The 16031-nt window shown below is 43.0% G+C and overlaps 3 protein-coding genes across 3 annotated transcripts; 2 read left to right on the forward strand and 1 right to left on the reverse strand.

The window, feature by feature from the left end:
* Positions 1–12: 12 nt before the first annotated feature.
* On the forward strand, positions 13–2436 carry LOC109640694 (progestin and adipoQ receptor family member 4-like). Its single transcript, XM_020104824.2, has 3 exons — positions 13–357; positions 1222–1440; positions 1662–2436. Exons 1-3 carry the CDS (start codon positions 192–194, stop codon positions 2096–2098), a joined length of 822 nt encoding a protein of 273 aa, XP_019960383.1. The 5' UTR covers positions 13–191; the 3' UTR covers positions 2099–2436.
* Positions 2437–2504: 68 nt separating this feature from the next.
* Positions 2505–8481, reverse strand: pelo (pelota mRNA surveillance and ribosome rescue factor). The gene is made up of 14 exons (XM_020104832.2): positions 8465–8481; positions 7333–7572; positions 6551–6643; positions 5867–6017; positions 5603–5693; positions 5089–5252; positions 4670–4730; positions 4370–4531; positions 4235–4281; positions 4070–4143; positions 3910–3981; positions 3510–3584; positions 3380–3411; positions 2505–2935 (listed from the first exon to the last, which is right to left on the reverse strand). The coding sequence occupies exons 2-14, from the start codon at positions 7371–7373 to the stop codon at positions 2841–2843; spliced, it is 1158 nt and encodes a 385-aa protein (XP_019960391.1). The 5' UTR covers positions 7374–7572; positions 8465–8481; the 3' UTR covers positions 2505–2840.
* Positions 7533–14416, forward strand: ppp1cab (protein phosphatase 1, catalytic subunit, alpha isozyme b). The gene is made up of 7 exons (XM_020104833.2): positions 7533–8282; positions 9453–9584; positions 10308–10538; positions 11110–11214; positions 12361–12584; positions 13074–13208; positions 13523–14416. Exons 1-7 carry the CDS (start codon positions 8228–8230, stop codon positions 13616–13618), a joined length of 978 nt encoding a protein of 325 aa, XP_019960392.1. The 5' UTR covers positions 7533–8227; the 3' UTR covers positions 13619–14416.
* The last annotated feature ends 1615 nt before the right edge of the window (positions 14417–16031 follow it).

Here is a 16031-nt window from a genome sequence, read left to right on the forward strand (position 1 = left end):
GCTCAACAGGTTGCTTGCTTGGAATTACACCTGTCCAATGATGGGTCTCGAGGAGCAGAATTCCCAGGGAGCAGTGGTCATGACTGCCACAGCGGAGTCCTGAGCAGAGCGCGGCCTCTTCTAGGATGTAGAGGGTGAGGAACCTGTTCCGTCTACTGAATGTGAGGGAGCATCGGTTGCAGGAAGTAGTGATGGGGCTTTACAAAGGGCCGCGGCTGTTGGACTTTGCAAAGACCCCTCTGCACCTTCAGTTCAACAAATATGTCTTGACGGGTTACCGTCCAGTGTCCTCGGCTCAGGAGTGCGTCAGGAGTCTCTTCTACATGCACAATGAGCTGGGAAACATCTACACCCATGGTAAGTCCAGACATAACCGTGCACACACTTTGCCTTCAGCTCTTGTGGTGACAGCCTTGACCAAATGTAAAATATGTTTTTAAAATGACCTCAGTTAAACACACTGAACAATGTTTTATCTCATCTTGCACCCAATTAAAATTGTCAGTAGATGTACAAATAAAACAGGTCACAAATGTGCACTACTCTCACTTGCAGCCAGATAAGTACACTTGTCAAGGGTGGGTAATGAGGATAGGGGGTATTAGCCGTAATCTGCCCCGGGAATACCTGCCCTGGAAATATCCTACCCTCAACTCAGTCCTAAGAGGTTTGTGTTTGCCCGACACTTTTCAGCCGTAAATGCCCATAAGTATCTTCAGCAAATCATCCTGGACACAAACATGAAACGTAACTGCACATGAGCTAAGACCCATGCAGCCTCCTGAAGGCATCTTCAGCTTGCTCCATTTTTTCCTTGGCTATCCCCTAAGACCATTAAGACTAACGCTCTTACTCAGGGGAAGTGAAGGGCATTAGAGTTGGAGCGTTACTCAGGGTTTCCTCTGTGCATCAAGCCAACAGCCATGTCTTTCACATCGTTCCTGATGGAACACAAACAGAGGAACAGTTCCTCATACAAATGGCAAAGTTTTTAATTTAACTATAATGTCGAGCTTCAACTAGAATGTCACTCAGTCGATCTCATCAGTCCCCTGACGTTCAGTCAAGCTTCACCAAATTACAAACACTCATAGATGTTAGTTCTCAAAATGTGTCTTTTTTTCATCAGGATTCATGAATTATTTTTGGGAAATCAGTGAAAATGACCAAAAACGCCCTGTTTCACAACATATTTCCTTATCTTCTTTCCTCCCACCTCAGGAATCCCCTTTTTCCTTTTCTTGGTGCTAATGCCTTTCAGCATCCCCTGGATGGAGGTGGACAACATCTGGATCTGTGTGGTGCACTACCTGGCCTGTCTCTGCCCCACCGTGGGCTCAGTGGTCTATCATGTGTTCATGAACCATGTGGGGGGAGAACACGTGTACGACACCCTGCTGTCCCTGGACATGTTTGGGGTCTGCCTGGTGAACACCCTCGGTAAGTCGGTAAAGTCTTTCACTGTGGTTGTTTTCCTTATCAGGTCTGCAGAGATTAATCGACATCAAGAGTTAAAGCCAAGTTTCATGTCCTCATTTTCATGAGTTCAAAAGTCTGACTCAACCCTCAGTTCCTCTCCTGTGGTAATAACAGTCAATAATATTCAGGTTAGTTTCACTGACACGGTTTATTCACTGCTGCATCTTCCCTTTTCTGTGTAGGAGCTCTTCCCATCATTTACATCACGCTTCTGTGCTACCCCATCATGCAGCAGGCTGCCCTGCTGGCCTACATCCTCCTGTCAGCCTACGGCATCTACTGTGCCACCACGGCCCGCACCAACATCCTGCGCCTGCAAGCTTTTGTCTGGCAGGCTATGTTCCGCTTCAGCCTCTTCTTGTTCCGAGTGTTCGGCAGTGGGGTGGGCAGCCCCAACTCCCTGCGCCTCTTTGTCATCATGGACTCTCTGGCTGTGCTGGGAGGGCTGGTCAACATCATCCAGATCCCTGAGCGCTTCAGCCCGGGCCTGTTCGACAACTGGGGCAACAGCCACCAGATAATGCACGTCATGGTTATTTGCTCGATCATCTACCTGCACTGGGGCACCCTGGAGGATTTAGCCTGGATTAAAACCTTCCAGTGCCCGAATGAGGGTTAAGGTTATGCCGGGTGTGCCATGCAAACATTCACTAAACGCTGCGATGATAGAAATGAGATATGAAGAGAGGCAAGTTGTTTCAAAATGCACTTTAGTCCTATAGCTGCTGAGATTCTTCATGAGGGAAGTTTATAATTTGACATTTTGCGAGAGAAGAATGAGAGGACCCGACAGTGTTGTAACTGTGAAACTCATATCACGTCTAATTAAAAATCCTGAGCATACTTGATTTTTAGTTTGTTGAAATGCAGTAGTTTTGGGTATTTTTAACCCATAACCAAAACTGTCCAAAAGTGGACAATGAAATTATATGTAATAAATTATATTTTTATATCTTGTTCCAGCTTGTATTTTTTTCCATGCGATATAAGAATGATTTTGTGGAAATATGAAATAAGCCGAGTGGTTGAATGCTTCTGTTGTTTAATTGCAGAAAAGATATATTGTATATACACTTGGGAAAAAAAGATCAATTTATTTATTGCTAAAAATGAGTCAAAGCTTTAACTGTTCTCATTTGAAACGTGGCAAAACATAGCTTTTATTTTCATCCTGAGAGCTCCGACTTTAGTCACACGTGCACGTTCTCAAACACAGTCACCTCAAACCAAAAGCACCAAGAGCTGCATCTCATGTGGAATCGTGGCCACTTTAGAATATTAAGTCTGAAAGACACTTGCAGTAGAGGTGGAATACATAAACCATAGCACAGCAGCTTAGATCGAGAGTGCTGCACTGTGGGTCAGTCTTCGTCAGAGCTGCTGTCGTCCTCTGCCTCTGACAGGTCGGCAATGGGAAACCGCAAGATGGCAGCCACTCCACTCAGCTGGGTCAGCTCTGAGGATGCAGACGGAGACAAATCAAGAGCTGACGACACAGCCAGTACGAAGGCTGACTTAATGTTTCAGTAGAGAAGTGCAGAGAGCGTAGCTTCTTCCATTGTTTACTTCCTGAACTGAGAGCTGCATCGATGGAGAGAGTCAACCTAGTACTTTTATTTCAGAGCGGAGAAGTGACACCAGTAAATCCCTGTTCACATCTGGTATTAGCATCTGTCTCGGGTGGACAGCACTAACATGACACACCTGAAATTGGAATGCGTCCTAAATGTGTCTCCTGTGACATTTATGATCAGATCTCACTTCCCTGTTTCTACGTGCAAATAATCACATACGCCATTTGTGGCCGCGAAGACAATTGTGTGATTGTGTGTTGCTGGGTTGTTAATCAGATGATGAAAGATTGTACTGAATAAAAATCTGAATAGTTTTTATAACTTACGTTCACCAGACACATGAAGGCTGGAGAATATTCTGCATGAAAAAACCAAGGACAGAAAAAAGCTGTAAGTTTTGTTGTGTACTTCCTGGTGAACATTAACATAGCGAATCTTTTGGAAGATCACTGGTACCTGACGGTGCCACCGTTGTCTCTCACACTGTCCACCAGGCGGACGTAGCGGCTTCTCGTGGGAACATCCTGGTGTCTGCATGTATACACACAGAGACACACAAAACATGTGACTGTGTTTGGATCACAAACAATCTCTTGTCTGACCAGTTTAAAGCCAATCGAGGAGCAGGAATAAGTAAAAGGTTGTGTGATTTGCAAAGAATGAAAAATGTGTTGTTTTTTCACATTTGATTTTAGAATCTTCGGCTCATTCTGGTGGCATAAGAGGCTAATAAACAGTAAATTCCAGCTGTAGCCAGTTCTGTCAGTAAAAACAAACTGCTGTGTGTATTTAACATAGATAACCTAAAGATATCTGGCAGTGAGAATACACAGTTAATAACAGTGTCAGTATGTACCTGAACAGCTTATCACTTATCAGCAAGGTGTCGATGGCAAGAGCGTCAGCAGCTTTCTCCACGTGGGCCAGTCTGAGAAGATGCAAAGATATGAGGGTTGTTGGTTCATCAGTGTGAAGGAATGACGCTTCACTGGGTCAAAGTTTATGTCACCACTCACCCATAGAAAGCTCTGTCTGGCTCATGCTGGAGCATCTTATAGAAATCTTCCAGGGCTTTCACCTCTCCCGCTGCCTGCATGTTACACATTCACACCAGTTAACACAATAATAATAATAAGATATCAAATACTGCATTTACAGGATGACGTGTAAAACAAACTCACCTTTGTATCAGAAAGTCGACTTGTCACAGAGGGATCAGAGAGGATTTCTACAAAACACCAAAACAAGAATTTTACTTAGTTTACGTGTTGTGATACGATTTTATGGTGTTATTGCCAGAGTCCATCAGCTCCTACCTTTGAGTGAGTACTTGTGACCTGATGACGAGTGCACCAGCATGAATTTGGGCCGATTCTCCAGCAGGAGCTTGTTGTCCTGTCGCACTGCCTCTTTAAAGAGATATGCAATGAACTGGTCCTTCACAAACCCTGGACTGGCAACCAGGATGCACTTCACCACTAGTGGAGGAAGAAAATTCAAAATTTTAGCTTCTCATGGTAGAAAACAAGCGAAACTTTTGATAATAAACCAGAATAAAACAGGAGTGTAAGGTTTAAAACAGGAACGTCGTGTATGTATGTGCTCAGCAGCCGTACCATCAAAATTGATGTGGCGAAGAATCCCCTGCATCACAGCCTCGTAGAACCTCTCCAGCGCCTGCAAACAGAGGGACAAACTTTGATGTTTTGAACTGACGTCGGTTCAATTTTCATTTTGGTTCTATGTATAAAAACCCTGCTGAGATCCAGGTGTAAATGTCCGTCCAACTTTTTCATCTCTGTGTGATAAGTTCATGTAACTTTTTCATGACTTACTTGCTGTCAAAAGAAGACGGGCTGTCTCTCAATTAGGGTTGTCAGATGGACACACTTCCTTAACTCGCTGACTGTTTTCTCTAATCAATATGTCCATCATTCTTTCCGCTGCCTCTCTTCATAATTCAAACTCACTAACCCTCTCTTTCCTCCCCTTTGCTTTGAAAAGCTGGAGCTCATCTTTCTGTGCAGTGACGTACCTTCTCATGCTGGGTGCAGCTTCCCCGTCTCTTGCGAGGAATGGTGACCTCCACTTTTGCTCGGAGCAGAGTCATGGCGGGGGTCACCAGCACCAGGTTGGCCAGGCCCTCCTGCATTACCACAGCTGCCACATCGGCTTTCTGTGTGGCGTCACATGCCTGCTCTAAATGTTACGAAACAACAAGGAAGTGACAAACAGATCACCTGAGGTGGTTGGTACTTTATAAATACATTTAAACTCTCTTGGTGAAAATTACAGCAGCAATGACTCAATAGACCCCCACTCCATCACAGACATGAGGCCCATCTGTCAGCTCTCGTTTCACCAAATTCTGTTTCCATGGCAACACACTGTAGTTGGTTATGTAAGAAATCTAAATGAGGACTGTGGATTTTTCTGTGAAAGAAAACCCACTGAAATGTCACCCTGTCAGTCAGGGTTAGCTGAGACTGATCAGACCAGGCTGAATAAATCGCAGCAACGAATGAAGTTCAACAGAAGCACCTGCTTACCGATTCTGTCCAGTACAACGCTGTCCCAGCTCTTTTTAGCCAGAGTGAACTTCCTGTTAACTTCAAGCTCAATAGTGTGGTAAGCCCCCATCTGAAAAAAGAGGAACGTATGATAATCACATCCTCTCATTTTAAACAGAAGGTAACATAATGACCAAATGAGTAGTAAAACTATCAGACACTTATCAGAAACTATCTACATGTGTGACGTTTGATTTGAAACCTCTACCAATGTGACACAACAACAACTGAATGTTTTCAGACCTTGACATACTGGTTCTCCTCTAAGTTAGTGCCCTTTACTCTCAGCCGACAGGCCTGGGAGTCAAAGTCGATTGTCTCCACACATAAGGTGAGAGTAGTTCGAACTCTGGAGCTGCCCACGCTTCCTGTGGTGGACTCTGTCTGCACCTTCCTGTGGGAGCAGGAGGAAAGGGTGGATTTGTGATGCTGATGACAAGTTGTTTGAGTTTTCCAGACCAAGTCACAGAGTGATACGCAGAACGAAAGAAAAAACATCTGAAGGACAATTGCAATCATTTACAGACACTGTCGTGAGAGCCTTATTGGAGTATCAGGCCTCTTTAAACTTACATTTGTGGCAAGACATGAATCAGCAGTGACTGCTTACTAATTTCCCTATTACAATAAAATAATAACTGGCTGCATTCTTTGTGTTGGGTGTGTCTTGGGTTCATTGCCTTGGTTGTAATAAAGCAATGGGCACTCAACCCTTTCCATGATATCATACAAACGCATGCAGTGACAGAGCAGCATTTTTTAATGCTGATGAACTCGTGGAGGAACAAAGCACTGGTAAGTGAAACAGGTCAAGCAGAAATGTGCTGCATTGAAGAATCAGTCACCGTCCTTCACTGCAGGGCTGGGAAAGTGTGTAGTTGTTGTAATGGTTTGGTGCTCATGTCACATTTGCGTGTCAGTGGTTACCTGATAGTGGAGGCTCTCAAGCTGTCCCCGACTTGCAGCAGGTTGTAGGTGTGCCACATGTCCTCTGCCTCCTCTGGCATCAGAGTCACCTGACTGGAGAAACACATGCAGTCAACGAAAGAGCCCCTGTGTTGATGTGACAATGAGACTGTGGATATCTTCTTTGAAGGGATAGTTCACCCTAAAATTAAAATACACTCATTAGCTACTCACCACTTTGTCAATGGACGAGTGAAGTGTTTGAGTCCAGAATAAACTTTTGGAGTTTCAGGGGTAAACAGCGTTTCATCTGAAGAATCGGTCGCCATTGACTTCCATCGTATTGGATTCGGCTGCAACACTGTTCGCCCCTGAAACCCCAAAAGTGTTTTGTGGACTCAAACACTTCCCTTGACTGGCCAATGAGTGGGTTTTCATTTTGGAGTGAACTATCCCTTTAAGACCACACACGGTATTAGGGGTAAGATGAATAATCCATGCTGCTACAGTAATTATGGGGTTAGAACACCATCAGGAGGGTTGTTGTGGTGACTCACTGAGGTGTGTTAGCTCATGAGTTACTGAAGCTGTAGCCACAGAATCTGATGGCTCGAGTGTGAATATATTGTGTATGTTGTGTGTATGTTAACGATAACAGGGATTAATCCCCCCCGCACGTCTCTGTAGGTGCAGCTCGATGTGAGCAGACATTTCCTAAACTCAGGTGACACATGTACAGTCAGCTGTAAAGAGGCATGCTGGTTAGCTTGCTAACATTAGCTGTTAGCCACTCACTCACTCACCCGGCATTGTCTTTCTCAATGTCTTTGTGCAGCAGCTTCATGGCTGGACGGGTGTCGCGCCGTGTTATTACAGTGAAACACGCGGGTCAACGTGTGTCCGACTCATGTTTGTGCGGAGGTGAAGAAGCAGAGACGAGCCGAACCATCTCCAGAATGAATCACTCGTGTTGTCAGGAACCGGGACGTCACGTCATGGCGTCAGTTCTCCCATCTTGGTCACTTCCGTTGGGTGTCGCTCTGCTGCGCCACAAATACACATCGATTCAAGCGCCCGTGTTTGACTCGACGGGGATGAACGCGCGGGATCTCGCGTTGTCTAAACTAAATCCTCCATTTGAATCCAGCAGCGAGTGAAACAAACCAGAGAATCGTTGTTATTTTTTTACGGAGCGGTTTGAGATGAGTAAATGCTGACGGACGTTGGGCTCAGCCAATCGGAGAGAACGACGGGCGGCGCAAACCCCGCCTACCGGCCAGACCGACCAATAGGAGCGAGCGAACCGTCAGCCCACTTCCGTTCATCCTCGCTTTTTCTGCTAACGCTCCCTTAGCCTCTTTTTGTCGATGGCATGGTGCTGCTAGCTTCGGCTCAAACGGCGTCTTCACGGGAAACCACGAACGTTTAAAGTGAATCCGGACATGTAACGGGGAATAAGTGACTTAATGCGGATTTCTGAAGTGCGCTCCCGCCACCACGTCTTTTCACAAGCCAGCGCCTCGCGTTTTTTGAGGTTGCCATTTTTGCCCCCAAGGTTAGCTAGCTAGCTGGCGGGCTAACGATAGCCGATTAACGCTAAAACCGCTCCGAGCTAACGTTTTCTCTGTAGCTAGTTGACCGTTACGACGACTTGAATTCGCAGAAGTGACCAGAACCCGACCGAGTCTGAGGATTAGCATGGCCGAAGCCGACAAGTTGAACATCGACTCCGTTATTCAGCGTCTGCTGGAAGGTAAGAGCCACAGTGTCGGTCGATATTTATTCACCGAGGTAGCCATCTTAGCTAACACGGGAGGCTAGACAACGGTGCCCGCTGCTCTTTTCGTTCAGCGCGTTTAGTTTCTCTCCTGCTTCCTGAGAACGAAACACGAATTTGAAATTAATGTTAAAATATCATCTGTGGATCCAACTCACTCGTGATAAATATGTTTTTATATATATATGTGTGTGTTGTACTCTGCCCGGGGAAGCGTCCACACGGTCGGAGTTGGCTTGTAATCCTGAATTATCGCTGCAAAACGTTGCAGTGTGATTCCGATCGTTTGGTAAAATGGAAAAATTACAAAGTCCAACATCGAGTTGTTTAAACCGAGTTGTTGGTGGTTTAGTTGGATCGAGTCAGTAACTGGTCGTGTCGTGTTTTTGCTTGATATTTACATCCAGAGGTTTTAAGGCGGGCTCTGGAAAAAGAAACACCATTTTACTATAAGCACACTCAAAATCACGAGCTGTTCCAATCCTCGCTTTTGCAAAGGGTCTGTTTTAAACTTGTATTCCGGAGTTTTGGTTGAATTTGCGATGAAATTCCAAAACACCCAACAAAAGACATAAAGCATTTTATATAATCACTCCACGCTTTGGCAGATTATTGTTGTAGATGAGTGCAAAAAAAAAACACATTCGCAGCTTTCAGTCTCCAATATGAACTAAATTTATAGATTCTTGAGCGAGTGAGAAACAAATATTCTGCTATTTTGATAATCATTCAATAATTTCAGTCGTTTTTTGCTGCTTTCAGCTCCACAAATGTTGAATTTTGCTCCATGACAGTAAACAGATGGTTGTGGACTGCTGATCAAACAAGTTTGTAGATTTCATAACATTGGGGTGTAATTGCATTATTTACATATGACACTAAACAAGAGTTGGCCTGTAGTTTCAGCCATAACTTTTGTGTTTATGGCTCTGATGTTTGGTGGAAAGGTCATGCATGAATATTGATCTACGTGCACAGTAGTGTTCGTGTTAACCTTCCATGCCAATATTGTTAAACAATGTTTATGTGAACTCTTGTAAGTGAAAAATCAATATATACGCTTTAAATGTAGAAATGGGGAATAACAATATGCTTCAATGTTTCCAATGCACTGTTTCTGACTCTCTGTCCATTTCTCCCTCGCAGTGAAAGGCTCCAGACCTGGCAAAAATGTTCAACTGACAGAGAATGAAATCCGTGGTCTCTGCCTCAAATCCCGGGAGATCTTCCTCAGCCAGCCAATCCTGCTCGAACTTGAGGCGCCACTCAAGATTTGTGGTGAGGCTTAGTTGTGTTCTTGAGAGTCGAGGGAATTCTCAAATTTGGTCACACAGCTTTTACTAAGACTATTAGATGGCTGTTTTTAGAGTTTTAGATTAGAGTGCTGGAGTATTATGAGAAAACTTAAATTCACAACATGCTATCATTTTAAATGTTTCAATTGCAAGTAAAGTTTCAGGTGTAATTAAAAAGAAAACAATATTTAGATTCACAAGGCAGCCCGCAGTGTGTAGCGACGACCTTCCCATGTAATTGCAGGACTAAAGAAACGAACAGATAATACAGGCTTGTCTGCACAGTGCTGTTTTGCACTTCTCGTCTCCTGGGAGTTGCCCTCCTGTGTCATTCTGCTGATGCCAGTTAATGAAGAACTCTTGTTTAAAGGAACATCCTGCAAATTTCAGAAACAGGCCAAGTTTGCACTGCAATCACAATTACCGGCACCCTCACACTAAATGCAAGCTTGCACATTTAATTAGTTGTTTCAGCATCATAAAAAGAGTCAAGCAACACAGGAATAACAGTGTTCATTTAAGATTGTGCATTGGCAACAGCAGATTGTTGTGTATTATTGGTGTTGCTGTTAATTTGCAACGTGCCAAGTGTTGTTGTACCTTTATCTGACTCACTTACCTTATGTTGTGCTCATAAACACAAGCGAAATAATCACACCCTCTACCAGCATTGCTGTCTCCATTCTAATACTGCTTTTCTCACCAGGTGATGTTCACGGGCAGTATTATGATCTCCTGAGGCTGTTTGAATATGGGGGCTTTCCACCAGAGAGCAACTACCTGTTCCTGGGGGACTACGTAGACAGAGGCAAACAGTCCCTGGAGACCATCTGCCTGTTGCTGGCCTACAAGATCAAATACCCAGAAAACTTCTTTCTGCTGAGGGGAAACCACGAGTGCGCCTCCATTAACAGAATATATGGCTTCTATGATGAGTGTAAGTCTTGTGACATGTACACAGATACGAACATTAATCTTACCACTGCTGTCAATGTTTAATAAGAAATAATGCTTTATCTTTCCACGTGATTGTCCACACACACATACTAACTATCCATTTATCCTACCATTTACATTGAAATGACAAACAGTAACTAAAAATATCTTCTTGCTTATGTCCCCTATGTGGTTGTCAGCATTTTATTAACATTAACAAACAACATGCCCTTCACTTTAAGCCGAGTCTAAAAATGTAGCGTCATGATACTTCAAAAATCAAAAGAAACTCTTAATAATTCACAAATGTGACTCTGAGCTATTCCTTTTAGAGCTGATAAATCTGGCTCATTAGTCAAACAAAAGCTGCAACACAGATAACCTCTCAGTACACCAAGCTCTGGGCTAAGGAGCATGATCAGGCAGAATGGGCAGTGATTAATCACATGCCTTTCTCTGTGGTTCACACAGCCAGGATTGTTTGAGATGTGATGCAACATGTGCAGCAGCTGTTAAGATTTTATGAGTACTGAGATTAGATTGTGACAAAGTAATTGTGTTTCCTTTCACAGGTAAGAGGCGATACAACATAAAGCTGTGGAAGACCTTCACTGACTGCTTCAACTGTTTGCCTGTTGCAGCTATTGTTGATGAGAAGATCTTCTGTTGCCATGGAGGTATCCTTATCAAACAGTTCATTTGGCTTATATCCTCAACACACACACACACACACACACACACACACACACACACACACACACACAGTCACACACAGTCACACACAGTCGCCTCTGCTCTGTTGTTGCTGTCAACACCATGGTCAAAAGCCTGCAGGACTGTGGGGTCTCAATTTGCTCTTTGAGTATATTTATGTTTCCCTGTATCAGCAAACTTTGGACCATATCCTTTTATTATATATATATCATATCACCTGATAACATGTAAAAAAGCAGAGATTTAATATACCTTCCCAATAGATCCATGAACACAGCCAGACAATGTGTGAACAGAGGTTACCACAGACAGGGCCTTTGGAATCATTCTGGCTTTAACATCGTTCATATTATGAACTGAAGATTAACCAAAGATTTCCAACAATATTCAGCTACCTAAGAAACAAAGAGACGTTCATTCCAATTAAACAAGATTTAAAGACAAAGCTTATTAAAGAGCAAACTAATTCAACTATTTCTTTAAGAAAGAAAAATATAAAGAACAGACTTCAGGAGTTCAGAAAATAGTATAACATAATAGACCTCCAGACAAAGTTTCCAGACAAACAACCACTGTTATCTAATGTCTGTGAGAGCCATGAAACAAAGTATGTAAACAGGCACTCATCATGTGGGTAGACACAACCCCCCTCTTCAAACATGAAGTTGCATAAGAGGGCACACAGATAGAATAGTGTATGTTTGCTTGAATGTGTTCTGTGCGTTGCAGTTGAATCCAGCTCATGTATTTTTAATCACAGTTATTTCTTACACTTGGAATTAAAAAGTAGTTTTTGTGTCTTAGATGATCATAATTTTACACAGAAACATTAAAAACCATTTGTGATGTTGACTCAAGTCACACATATAATAATAGTTGACATCATAGTATTGGTTTTAGTGATTTTGTTCCAACAAGGCATATTTGCCTTGTCCAAGTAGCTTCTGCAACTACCAGTGCTGCTTGGTTGTCACAGATCAGACTCGCCTTGTTTTTACAGTTAAGATAAAAACGAGCAGTTAACCTGCACCCAGGCCTCGTTTGCAATCACAGACACCTGAGCTCAAGTTTTTCTGCTTTCTGACCCCACAAATGTTTTCCCTCTCCAGGCCTGTCACCAGACCTCCAGTCTATGGAGCAGGTGCGAAGGGTCATGCGTCCCACTGATGTGCCTGACCAGGGCCTCCTCTGCGACCTGCTGTGGGCAGATCCGGACAAGGATGTGCTGGGCTGGGGCGAGAACGACCGCGGCGTCTCCTTCACTTTCGGCGCCGACGTCGTCACAAAGTTCCTCCACAAACACGACATGGACCTTATTTGTCGGGCCCATCAGGTCAGCACAAGAACGTGTATTCTGTGGATGTTGTTTTAAGTGGGAGTACAAGAACTGAGAGTGAACTCTCTGTGTAGTGTTATTGAGGTGAGAGAGAGAATAGTTACATCCATAGTTGGTTAACAAGAGTTAGGCTGGTACTACTGTATATCTATTTCACATGGTGTTAGTTTCCCTGTGATATTTTGGTGCTGTGCATCTTAACTCCCCCTGTTCACATACACACCATGAAGGAAAAACAAGTTTAGCACTTTGATAAAAACAGACCTCATCCAGATGTTTAGTGATGTTTAGGGACAGTAAGGTGGAACTGTACTTGGATAGTATCTGTAATGCAGTGGGACCAGCTCAGTTTTACTGATGGCTGGCAGAGCAAGCATTAGAAATGTATTTTGTCCCTTCATAGGTGAATGCTTAATTCCAGTAGCGTCCCAGGAAGAAATCAGGCTAAAAACCACATTCACTAACCTTTGTTGCATCTGCTTTCAGGTGGTTGAGGACGGATATGAGTTTTTTGCAAAGAGGCAGCTGGTGACACTGTTCTCTGCTCCTAACTACTGCGGAGAGTTCGACAATGCCGGAGCCATGATGAGCGTAGACGAGACCCTCATGTGCTCATTCCAGGTAAACAGAAGACCCCATAGAAGGTTCTGACTCTGATCACCTGTTATCAGGTTGTACATCTTTCTGTCTTGTTCTTATGAATGCGAGGGAATCTCTTGTGGTCAAAGGTCAAGTTCACTGTGAACTCTCATATAAGTTTTAGTCCAAAAAAATCATTAACGAATGACGATGAACTACATTTATTACCCGTATTAAATTCGTTCAGTCTTCACTCCACCTATGATGAGATGGACATCGTTGTAAACTGCAATTTGGCGGAGCTGTGAGGCTGCAGTTCAGTTGTTGATTTATCCATCTTTGTTTCCCTTTCACAGATTCTCAAACCTGCAGACAAGAAGCTGTTCTATGGTGGTGGAGGGGGAATGGGCTCTGGCCGCCCAGTCACTCCCCCAAGGAAAGCTAAGAAATGACACGAGTAGTTTGCCCTCGACCTGCGACCCTTCCCTCCTGCCCTCTCTACCTCTCTTCTCCTTTCTTTTCACCAAACAGCCAGAAATCAAACCTATACCCAGGGCTTTTTTCCTTTTTTATCTGTACTTCTTAAAACATTTAATGTTATGAATTGTCTGAATGAGTGCGTGCGCAGGCGACAAACGTGTCTTCTGCTGGTGAGCATTAAAATCATGTGTGCACGTGTACATTTTGTGTGAGAGTATTAGAGATTTATACTTTCCCCTCTCTCTTACCACTCTTCCCGTGGAAAGGTTGAACCACAGTGTCTGTCTGTACAGTAATTTTGACTGAAAAAGCAGGGTTTGGGAGACAGTGGGAAAATTGCTGGACATGAATTTTAGCAGCAAACCCTGCCAGTAGGTGGCGTGTGTGTGTACTTGTGGAGGGGGGAAGTATTTTGGTTTTTTTTTTTCCCTGTCCTCTGTACTGTAAAATCTCAAAACACAGGTATGTGCACGTGAGTGTGTGCGTGCATGTAGCGTCTTGTCTCGGCCCGAGCTCGGTGTCTCTGTATCTTTGAACAGGAACGAGCGTTTCACCTTTTCTCAGGCGAGCAAGCACATGATTATTCACTCGTGCACGCACACACACACAACACACATGCATATGACTCTCCAGATTCATATGAGCCAGAGCTGTAAAAACCCCATACAGTTTAGGTTTGTACAGATTTGATTACTTGAAAGAGATTTTTTGTGAATTCGTTTTGTAGTCTTTCATCAAGTTGACCAATAAAGCGAGAATCTGAGCTACAATGATGACTTGTTGTTATTGTAAACCTGTAGATGATCTCCTGCAAGTAGCTGTTTTTATGTCTGCTCACAGTTACTCAAAGTACTGGGAAGTAACTGATGATTAACAATAGTATTCAAACCCATACTTCTGGCGTATGATATTTGATAGTATTTGAAACAAGTATAAATTCACATGTTTGATTTTTAAACTCTCATGGGGTTAAATTATTGATTGTTATTTAATCCTCCCTCTTCAGAGTTGACTGCGGTCAGATTTTATTTCTTTACGGGTCTGAAATAAAACCTGCTGCAATAAAATGAAAATATGACCCTCAATGAACTCTTATGTAAGGATGCCTAATAAAAACTGAAATTTCCGATAGCAAAATGAGTTTTAAATGTATTATTTGTTTGCTTTTTTTGTCCAAATGTATTCATATAATTATTAGCCTCATACATATTATTATAATTGAAGTCTTGACACCGGCTTAACTTGATCTGGGTGATAATGACTCTTTACGCTCAATGTCACTGTTTTTGTGGCAATTATAGCCGAAAGATTAATTCCAAATCGCCGAGGCATTAAATTAACAATTTAAAATATTCTAAAAAGGCTTTTTTTAAATTTGAATCGATGTAGCAGCTTAAAGCCATTTGTTTTTTTTTTGCATTTTCAAAAGATCCAGCTAAAGATCTTTAAAATCAATAAAGTGAAAATTTAAGTGCAGATTTAAATGGCAGATGAGTGGAGTGATTGAGGGATAGATATGTCCGGCTGTTCTCCACAGAGAGGCAGTGTTGAGCTCAGTTTCCTCCACCAGTCAGAAGCACTGACTCTACTGTGAAGCAGGAACATTTCACTGAGCTCTGGTTAAAATCATAATGGTCTGTATTTATTTGTTTTCTAGTCCTGATCACTCAAAGCACTTTACAGTAAAGTTTAGTGCCATTCCAACATTCACACACATTCAAACAGTGCATTTATGGGCAACACTTTTTCTATGAGGGGCAATTCAGGATTCAGTGTCTTGCACAAGGACACTTCGGCATGCAGATGGTGAAAACTGGGATCGAACCGCCGTCTCTCTGGTTAGAGGATGGCCGATTTACCTCCTCAGCCACATGCTCAGTGCTTTACATTTTCCCCAGGGAACATGGACATGTCATAAGTACTTACATACAATGCAACAATACTGTTCTGCTGCTGCTGTAATTGCGATATTTTGTACAGAATCCTTTTTACGACATTGTTAACGAGTAATATTCGTCTCGGTTGCTTTACAAGGGCTGTGCAGAAGACTGTACCGCTCTTTTTCATTCCTCATTCTATTTCTGTCAAAAAAGGATCCCGTTTCTTTCTTCGGCATTTCTCAGGCTCTTTTTGCATTCATTCGTCTTCCTGTCATCAACACCCTTCTTCAGACCATCACCTCTCCTTCCTTTTACAGGACCAATGAGGTGAGGGGTGAAGGGTATTGGGTTAGGACTTTTAAAACTTTTAAAAGATGGAAGCACATTTTCTGTAAATTCTCTTTGTTGTAGTTTTAAAAGTTTAAAAAATGCCAACTTGTGCTTGAGCAGAGTAAAATCAAGGGAAATTGTGAACCCATTTATTTGATAACATCCTGTAGAAACC

This window comes from Paralichthys olivaceus, chromosome 21 (assembly GCF_024713975.1).
Source record: "Paralichthys olivaceus isolate ysfri-2021 chromosome 21, ASM2471397v2, whole genome shotgun sequence".
NCBI lineage: Eukaryota > Metazoa > Chordata > Actinopteri > Pleuronectiformes > Paralichthyidae > Paralichthys > Paralichthys olivaceus.